Raw genomic sequence first — 10,219 nt, 5'->3', positions numbered from 1 at the left:
CGATCTTCTGACCTCGTGATCCGCCCGCCTCGGCTTCCCAAAGTGCTGGGATTACAGGCTTGAGCCACCGCGCCCGGCCTATGCTGGAGCTTCTTAAGAGCTGGCGCTAGTTTTTGTTTTTTTGTTTTTTTCTTGCTCTGTCACCCAGGCTGGAGTGCAGCGGCATGATCTCAGCTCACTGCAACTCCCGCCCCCTGGGTTCAAACAATTCTCCTGCCTCAGCCTCCCAAGTAGCTGGGATTACAAGTGTGCGCTACCACGCCCAGCTAATTTTTGTATTTTTAGTAGAGACAGGGTTTCACCATGTTGGCCAGGCTGGTCTCGAAATCTTGACCTCAAGTGGTCCACCCACCTAGGCCTCCCAAAGTGCTGAGATTACAGGCATGAGCCACTGCACCCGGCCTAGTCTTCATTTGTAGATGAAGAAATTGGGGTGCAGCATGGGGAAGAGATCTGCCCATGTGGCACGAGCGCAAACACACCTACTGATGAACGCTCATTGCTGTTTTCTTTTTTTTCTTCTCTTCTTGCTTGCTTTCGATTTTATCCTTGAAGGTGGCTTGCAGGGAGCAAGGGAATGTCTTTTTTTCAAATGGAACAGTGGCTACATGTGGTGGCTCACACCTGTAACACTTTTGGGGGCGAGGATGGGAGGATCATTGGAGGCCAAGAGTTTAAGACCAGCATAGGCAACATAGCAAGACCTTGTCTCTAGAAAAAAAAAATTAAAAATTAGCCAGGCGTGGTGGTGTGCACCTGTAGTCCCAGCTAATCGGGAGGCTGAGGCAGGAGGATGACTTGAGCCCAAGAGATCGAAGCTGCAGTGAGCTATGATTGTACCACTGCACTCCAGCCTGGGCAACAGAGCAAGACTATGTCTCAAAAAATAAAATTAAATTAAAAATTTAAAAATGAAGAAGTTTGGCTGGTCTGAAGTAGTGAGTTATCTCAATTAATTGTTCATGGTCAGTTACAGATCAAAATCCTTGTTCCACTCTTCCACCCACCCTTCTCATTACTGCACTTAGTCTTTTTTTAAAAAAAAAAAGTGAAATGGAAAAGCTCATTGCTATTTCAAAATCACCGCTAACTCTCAAGGCAGAGAGCCAAGAGTCACATCTTTGCAAAGTGTTCATGGGATCAAAGAGTAAGCTCTGATCATCTATCAGGATGGATTTGGCTGGAAAAGAAGCACAGCCCAGAGGTTCTCTGTAACATAGGGAGGGAATGTCATAGTTTATAAGGTATTTCTACCTGATTCCACTTCAGTTCATATAATTCTCCCAGTAACCTGCCAAGGAGACTACTGTCATTTCAACATCAGAGAGGAGGCAGTTGAAGCTGCATTGGCCTCAGAAGTGCCTCCCCATCCCAGGACACACAGGGGGATGTGGCTGGACCAGGACTTGGGTCCACTGGATGCTCCACTCCATCTCCTTCTGGGACTCCAGAGGGTGTATGGTGACCTGGGCCAGATGCCCCATGCCTGGGGGCATCATGACTATTTCCTGATGCCTGTGCTGCTGTGTCTTGACCCTCCCCAGACACTCACTGTGAAGAAGGATGATATCCAGCAGATGAACCCACCCAAATTCTACCAGGCCAGCGACATGGCAGACATGACCTTCCTGAATGAGGCCAGTGTCCTAGACAATCTGCGCCAACGCTACACCAACATGAGGATCTACGTGAGTTCCGGGGATGGGGTGAGCACGGGGAGGAAGGAGTGACTACAGATCTTCTGCTCTTCTTTTGATGAGGAGGGGGGTGGCTACTCCACCCTGCCCAGCTCCCAATACACATTATGACTTAGACAAAGGCACAGGGACCACATTTCTGACATGTTAGAATTTCCACCCAAAGCCTTCGGCATCTCAATAATGGCACCATCTCCATGAGCAGCTGAAACACATTTTGCTAAGGCTGTCACCCAAAAATCTTCCTCCTCAGGCTCCACTCCTCTTCCTCAAACTCTCAAATCAAAACATCATTTTTCCCCTAGTGACTTCATGGTCCATTATTAGAAGCCCATCCATCCATCTATCCATTCACCCATCTATCCATTCATCCATCCATACATCCATCCAAACATTCACCCATCCAAACATTCATCCATCCAAACACCCATCCATCCATCCAAATATCTACCCATCCATCCAAACATCTATCCATCAACCCAAACATCCAAACATTCATCCACCTAGCCAAACATCCATACATCTATCCATCCATCCAAACATCTATCCATCAATCCAAACATCCAAACATTCATCCACCTACCCAAACATCCATCCCTCCATCCATCAACCAAACATCCATCCATCCATCCATCCATCCATCCATCCATCCACTCATCCACCCCACCAAATATCCAAATATCCATCCATACATTCAATCATTCATCAAAACACTCATCCACCCATCCATCCAACAAACATTGAGGAAATGTGATGTAACTGTAGCCTGAGGCACTTAGGAAGGACAACAGACTGCATCCTTGAAGAAGTTCAGTTTCACTTTGTCTGACATAATGACCAGAGTGAGTTACAATCAGTCCTCTGAGCATCTTGGAAATCTTAAGACAGAAAGATGATTTTCTGAAGGTGTTGCAGCTTAACTCCCAAAATGGGTTGTCTAAGGATGTGTGGGTGTTTGCCTCTCTAGATGTCTTTACTAAAAAGGAAAGAGGCTTATCTGGTAGGAATAGGTAAGGTGCAGCCTGATTCCCAGGTAAGGGCCTGCCGGGGGTTCTCCCTCCCTGGGTGTATGGTTATAGCCAAGAGGGCTTCTGTGGCCCCAGATTCATCCTGCTTTAATACTACTGTGGTTCTAGATTCAGGCCCCAGCAGCACCATAGACCCAGGTGGTGCTGGAAGTTCTCTGAAAAGCTCTTGAAGATATTTGCTAAGTCTGGAGGTAAGCAGGGCATCCTTGGACCCCAGGTCTAGAAAGAGCCATACCCGGCCAGGCGCGGTGGCTCACGCCTGTAATCCCAGCACTTTGGGAGACCGAGGCAGGTGGATCAAGAGGTCAGGAGATTGAGACCATCCTGGCTAACACGGTGAAACCCCGTCTCTACTAAAAATACAAAAAAAAATTAGCCGGGGGTGGTGGCAGACGCCTGTAGTCCCAGCTACTCAGGAGGCTGAGGCAGGAGAATGGTGGGAACCCGGGAGGCAGAGCTTGCAGTGAGCCAAGATTGTGCCACTGCACTCCAGCCTGGGCAACCGAGGGAGACTCCATCTCAAAAAAAAAAGAGAGCGAGAAAGAGCCACACCCACTCCCGGCTGAGCCTGGAGCCTGGAGCCTGGGCTGAGAATGTCAAGATGCAGGCTCAAAGGTCAAGCTCAGGGCCAGGGCTTACCTGGGGCTGTTCTGCATGCAAGCCCTTGTTCCTCCTGGGTGACCACATCATGACTTTGGGCTAAGGGACTGCAGGCTCTGTGGAATATAGCCTGAGAGACCAGGGCAGGGAGTCCCCTCCTACATTAAAGCGCCTTGATAGAGCCACTAGTGCAACAACTCTAGCTGGCAAGGGCTGCTCCCATGATCCCAGCTGCTTCTCTCTCTCAATTCCTCCTGACCACAGCAGGGAGGTAACTGGCTTCCAGGCTGCTGTCTGCCCCCACCCCACAGCTGAGACAGGCTGGAGGGGAAGAGTGATTCCATGGCTGGCGTCCCGGGATGAGACACCATGTGTCATACTCTCAGCTGTTCCACTGGGTTTCCTTCATCATCTCTTTGTCTTTTTTCTTGCGGATCAGTCTCTACTTAATAAGTTTCCTTTCGAAAATTCAACATATCCCAGTCATGCTAAGGAGAAGCTGGTGGCAGGGAGAGGGGTGGATGGGGAGCAGTTATTCTTACTTGGTTCAAAATGGAAGGGTTTAAAGTTGAACTGAAACCAAGTATTTGGTGGAAGGTTTAGAGGTCAATGTGACTGTCCAGCAAGGAGAAGGGAAATTTAAGATTCATAGATTTGGCCATTTCCCATCTTCACTTATTCTTCCTGCTCTTCATTTATTTAATGATGTAATTGGTTTTCTGGGGTTTTGTTGTTTGTTTGTTTGTTTGTTTGTTTGAGATGCAGTCTCACTCTGTCGCCCAGGCTGGAGTGCAATGGCGCAGTCTCAGCTCATTGCAACCTCCACTTCCCAGGTTCAGGCGATTCTCCTGCCTCAGCCCTGTTAGTAGCTGGCATTACAAACATGCTCTACCATGCCCAGCTAATTTTTGTATTTTTAGTAGACACAGGGTTTCACCATGTTGGTCACGCTCGTCTCGAACTCCTGACCTCGTGATCCGCCTGCTTCAGCCTCCCAAAGTGCTGGGATTACAGGCATGAGCCACTGCGCCTGGCCTTTCTGTTCTTTTTTTTTTAAACAGAGTGATTTCCTACAAAACTGCAATCTTGGAGTGAAAAGAAAGTTGGGGTCTCTTTTTAAGAGTAGGTCAAGGCTGGGTGCAGTGGCTCATGCCTGTAATCCCAGCACTTTGGGAGGCCAGCGTGGGTGGATTGTTTGAGGACAGGAGTTCATGACAAGCCTGAGCAACACAGTAAGACTCCCATCTCTACAAAAAAAACTTTTTAATTATCCAGGCTTAGTGGGCACATGCCTGTAGTCCCAGCTACTTGGGATATTGAGGTGGAAGAATCGCTTGAGCCCAGGAGGTCAAGGCTGCAGTGAGCTATGATCGTACCACTGCACTCCAGCCTGAGAAACAGAGCAAGCCTCTGTCTCTGAAAAAAAAAGAAAAGAAAGAAAAAGAAAAAGAAAGAAAAAGACAGGTGGTCAAACCCAGCTGCCACAAGTAGGGAGCTGAATCCACACAGTGAAGATTCCACAGCTTTTGAATCACCCCAGACATGTCTCAATGGACTCTCATGGAAAGCCAGATATATTAAGTGGCAAAAGCAAGATATAAAACAGTACTATAGGCTGGGCGCAGTGGCTCACGCCTGTAATCTCAGCACTTTGGCAGGCCAAGGTGGGTGAATCCCTTGAGGTCAGGAGTTTGTGACCAGCCTGGCCAATATGGCGAAATCCCATCTCTACTAAAAGTACAAAAATTAGCCTGGTGTGGTGGTGTGCACCTGTAGTCCCAGCTACTCAAGAGGCTGAGGCAGGAGAATCACTTGAATCCGGGAGGCAGAGGTTGCAGTGAACCCAGATGGCACCATTGTACTCCAGCCTGGGTGACAGAATGAGACTCCGTCTACAAAATACATATAGATAAATATATATATATATATATATATGGAAGGGAGCAAAAGAAACTAGCCCAGCATTTACCTGTGGTGAGGGTAGGGGTGGACAGGGAGCAAGTGGTATATATTTTGCAGTATATATGTTGCCACAGTGACAGTGTTACCTATTCAAATACAGATGGACCCCAACTTACAATGGTTCAAGTTAATGATTTTCGACTTTATGATGGGGCAAAAGCAATACACATTCAATGCACTCCTCGATTTATGATCAAACCCATCATATGTTGAAAATATCATAAATCAACTTCCAATACAATATTTTCAACATATGATGGGTTTATCTAGATGTGACCCCATCTTAAGTTGAGGAGTGTCTGTAATTAAACCAAAAGAAAACAAAAACAAATATATATTAAAGATAAGCCTCATTTAGCTTAATGAAAACAGACTCAGATACTCAAAAGATTTTGCCTCCAGAAGGCTGAGTTTTGTTGTTTTTGAGACGGAGTCTCACTCTGTCGCCAGGCTGGAGTGCAGTGGCATGATCTTGGCTCACTGCAACCTCTGCCTCCCAGGTTCAAGCGATTCTCCTGCCTCAGCCTCCCGAGTAGCTGGGATTACAGATGCGCACCACCACTCCCAGCTAATTGTTTTGTATTTTTGGTAGAGACAGGGTTTTACCATGTTGGTCAGGCTGGTCTGACCCCAGGTGATCCACCCGCCTCAGCCTCCCAAAGTGTTGGGATTACAGGCATGAGCCACCACACCCGGCAGAAAGCTTACCTTCTTCACAGCTTGCTCTTTGATAAACTGGGGCCTGAAAGGAACTTCACTGGGGGAAAAGGGTACCAGGAGGAAGAACCAGCTGACCATCTTCCCTCCCTCCCACCAGACCTACTCGGGCTTGTTCTGCGTGACAGTCAACCCCTACAAGTGGCTGCCCATCTACGGGGCCCGTGTGGCCAACATGTACAAGGGCAAGAAGCGCACAGAGATGCCACCTCACCTCTTCTCCATCTCTGACAACGCCTACCACGACATGCTCATGGGTGCGTCAGGGTGGGCTCTGCTGGGGCAGGGGTTGTGGGAGACAAGCCTTCCTTTGCCATTGTGGCTCCAGGCGCATTAAGACTTTGTGATACCCCATCCTAACCCTGACTCTGCACCACCAGTTGAAGTTCTTTGCTAAATGTTGAGCAGCAGCTACTGCTACCAGGTGCCAGGGCTCAGTGAGTGTGCTGGGCACTTGCTAGGCACCAGCCCTACCTCACACCTTATCTCATTTAAGCTTCACAAACCCATGGGATACCAAGGTAAGTAGGTAAGTAACTTGCTCAGAGCTCAAGTTAATGCTCTTAACCATTACCTGTATGATCCTTGCTGCATATTATAGTGATTCCTGTATGTGATTTTTTTTCTTTTTTTCTTTTTTTTTGAGATGGAGTTTCACTCTTGTCGCCCAAGCTGGAGTGCAATGGTGCAATAGCTCACTGCAACCTCCACCTCCTGAGTTGAAGCAATTCTCCTGCCTCTGCCTTCCAAGTAGCTGGGATTACAGGCATGTGCCACCATGCCCAGCTAATTTTTATATTATTAGTAGAGATGGGGTTTCAACATGTTGGCCAGGCGCTCCTGAACTCCTGACCTCAGGTGATCCACCCATCTCAGCCTCCCAAAATGCTGGGTTTACAGGCGTGAGCCACCGTGCCCGGCCGTGATTTGTATTTAAGAGACGGGGTCTCTGTTGCCCAGGCTGGAGTACAGTGGTGCAATCTTAGCTCACCACAGTCTAGAACTTCTGGGCTCAAGCAATCCTCCTGCTTCAGCTTCCTGAGTAGCCGAGACTGTAGGCATGCTCCACTATGCCCAGATAATTTTTTAATTTTTTGTAGAGACAGGATTTCACCATCTCGCCCAGGCAGGTCTTGAACTCTTAGGCTCCAGCCTCAGCTTCCCAAAATGCTGGGATTACAGGCATGAGTCATGCTGTCCAGCCCTCTGTGATTTTTGTCCTCATTTCTCTTTATGTTGCTTAGGGCTGGGTAGCTTTATGGCAACTCTGGGCTGGTAGAAAGAGTGGCTGATGAATTCCTGATCCTTTCTGCAAGTGTGAACACTGCAGGGATGGGCACGGGGCCACAGATCCCACAGGATCCTGGATTTTGGCCTCCAAGTGTAGCCAAGGCCACAGTCTAAGCCAGTTGGAATCTGGGGAAGCCCTGACTGGCTGGGGCATTGTTGAATGCCTAGTTTCTAAATGTTTCCTAATTACACCTTCCTGTTTCTTGTTTTCTTCCCTACAGATCGTGAAAATCAGTCCATGCTAATCACGTAAGTGTCTCTTCCCTTTCTCAGTCTATACACATATAATTAGATCTGTGTCTTACACATATAATTAAGCCTTCCTAGAATTTATTGTGGGACTTTGTTTGGAACTCTGCAGGCAGTGAGTGGGCTTAGCAGGGCGGGTGAGGCTGCACCTGCTAAACTGATGGGGTGGCCTCCCTGTCTCCTGGACCTCCCCACCTGCCTGTCTGTCCTAGCTAGAGGGTGAAATGTGAACAGAAATGTGTACCTTTGAGGCCAGGTGTGGTGGCTCACACCTGTAATCCCAGGGTTTTGGGAGGCTGAGGCAGGAGGATCGTTTGAACCCAGGAGTTTGAGACCAGCCTGTTCAACATAGTGAGACCCCATCTCCACAAAAAATTAGCCAGTGTGGTGGTGCACACCTGTAGTCCCAGCTACTCAGGAGGCTGAGACAGGAGGATTGCTTGAGCTCAGGAGGTTGAGGCTGCAGTGAGCTATGATCACACCACTGCACTACAGCCTAGATGACACAGCAAAAGCCTCTCTCAAAAAAAAAAAAAGAGAGAGAGAGAGAGAGAGAAAGAAAGAAAGAAAGAAAGAAAGAAAGAAAGAAAGAAAGAAAGAAAGAAAGAAAGAAAGAAAGAAAGAAAAGAGCACTTTTCTTTTCCTTTCTTTGAGATGGAATCTCACTCTGTGGCCTAGGTTGGAGTGCAGTGGCACGATCTCAACTCTGCAAGCTCTGCCTCCTGGGTTCAAGCAATTCTCCTGCCTCAGCCTCCCGAGTAACTGGGATTACAGGCATGTGCCACCATGCCTGGCTAATTTTTGTATTTTTAATAGAGACGGGGCTTCACCATGCTGGCCAAGCTGGTCTCGAACTCCTGACCTCAGGTGATCCTCCCACCTCGGCCTCCCGAAGTGCTAGGATTATAGGCATGAGCCTCTGTGCCTGGTTAACTTTTGTATTTTTAGTAGAGATGGGGTCTCACCTTGTTGGCCAGGCTGCTCTTGCTTCTTTTCTCTGCGGCTGACCGCCCCCTCTTCCCGCTTCTCTTGTCTGCTCTTTTTTTCCACCTGCAGCGGAGAATCTGGTGCTGGTAAGACTGAGAACACGAAGAAGGTCATCCAGTACTTTGCCAACATCGGAGGAACTGGCAAACAGACCACAGATAAGAAGGTAGAGTTGACTGGGTGGGCCCAGGGTCTATTTCCCCCGTCTTCAGGCTTCTGTGACACACACAGTGGCAACCCTTCAATCTTCACAGCTGCTCACAGCTTAGGGCCATTTTATAGACGAGGAGACTGAGGCTTACAGCAAAGTGACTTGGATGGGGTCACACAGGGAGAAGGTGGCCATAAATCAGGGTCTTCTCCCCGAGGACTTGTTCTGCTGCCCCAGGCCATGTCTGCTTCCGGAAGGATGGGTAGCAGAGCCCCTTGTACTTGGCAGAGGAGAAACAGGAAAGTTCGCTGCCTGTTAAGTGGTTTCTGCAGGCCCTGGCTGCCCCAGGGGCACAAAGAGCCTTAGCTGGGCAGCCAGCTAAGGCAACTGTAAAAGGCCGACAGAGGCCAGGCACAGTGGCTCATGCCTATAATTCCAGTACTCTGGGAGGCTGAGGTGGGAGGGTCGCTTGAGTCCAGGAGTTCGAGACCAACCTGGGCAACATAGCAAGACACCATCTCTACAAAAAACTTTAAAAAGTAGCTGGGAGTGGTGGCACGTGCGTAGTCCCAGCTACTCAGGAGGTTGAAGTGGGAAGATCACTTAAGACCAGGAGTTGGAGGCTGCAGTGAGCCCAGATAGCACCACTGCACTCTAGCCTGGGCAACAGAGCAAAACCCTGTCTCAAAAAAGAGGTGGGGGGATGTGTAGGGAGGGGTTTCAGACTTGCTCAGAGGGCTCTCTGCCAACAGCAAAGTGAGGAAACAGTAGCTAGGGATCAAGTCCAAGTGGCTGCCCATGTCCCCAGGTGCCTGTCCCAGTGTCATGGAGCCACAGAGGGACAGACGCTGTCAGGCAGTGGCCCTCCTCCCAGGTTACTACATGCAGCCCCTCTGGCCCTGATTTTCTGGCCGCCCCAAGGCCATTATCCTCCTGGGTTCCCAGCACATGAGCCACTGTCATTTGCGAGCCCAGTCCCTCAGCCCTGGCCTCCCAGGCAGCGGCCAACTCAACTAACTTTGGGTTTCTTTCTGTGTCAGGGGTCTCTGGAGGATCAAATCATCCAGGCAAACCCTGTGCTGGAGGCCTTCGGGAACGCCAAGACCACCAGGAACAACAACTCCTCTCGCTTCGTAAGTGTGGGGGCTGCATGAGAGGCCCCCTGGGTGGTGAGACAGGTGTCATGACCCTGCCCAGGTAAGGAAATTGAGGCTGGTTTAAATTAAGGTCAAAAGTGTGGGGCAAGTGAAGACATCCCCTTCTCAGAGATGTTTAAGGCACAGCAATCAGAATCAAATTGGCAATGAAGCAAAACTAATTCAAAAGACAAATAATCCCTCGTGGAATTCAGTTCAAGATTTGAAGACTCTTCCTAACCGGTCCAATCAGCCTCAACACCGAGAACTACAAATTGCAAATTTAACAGGTCATTTTGTATCAAAAGATCAATTATGAAGCACGTAGAATTTTTCAATTGTACGAAAACATTCTCTGGGTTCTGCAGAGACCCAGATAGGGTTAACTTTTTTTTTTTTTTT

General features: G+C 48.7%; 1 protein-coding gene across 1 annotated transcript in view; it reads left to right on the top strand.

The window, feature by feature from the left end:
• Positions 1-10,219, top strand: part of MYH16 (myosin heavy chain 16) — a 74,583-nt gene that overhangs the window by 5,074 nt on the left and 59,290 nt on the right. The window contains exons 2-6 of the mRNA XM_017864429.1: positions 1,545-1,688; positions 6,105-6,261; positions 7,516-7,543; positions 8,600-8,696; positions 9,722-9,814. Coding sequence (XP_017719918.1) covers positions 1,545-1,688; positions 6,105-6,261; positions 7,516-7,543; positions 8,600-8,696; positions 9,722-9,814 — 519 coding nt within the window. The remainder of the gene's footprint in view (positions 1-1,544; positions 1,689-6,104; positions 6,262-7,515; positions 7,544-8,599; positions 8,697-9,721; positions 9,815-10,219) is intronic.

This window comes from Rhinopithecus bieti, unplaced genomic scaffold, assembly GCF_001698545.2.
Source record: "Rhinopithecus bieti isolate Rb0 unplaced genomic scaffold, ASM169854v2 scaffold_2723, whole genome shotgun sequence".
Lineage (NCBI taxonomy): Eukaryota > Metazoa > Chordata > Mammalia > Primates > Cercopithecidae > Rhinopithecus > Rhinopithecus bieti.
This window is presented reverse-complemented; position numbering and strand designations above follow the sequence as displayed.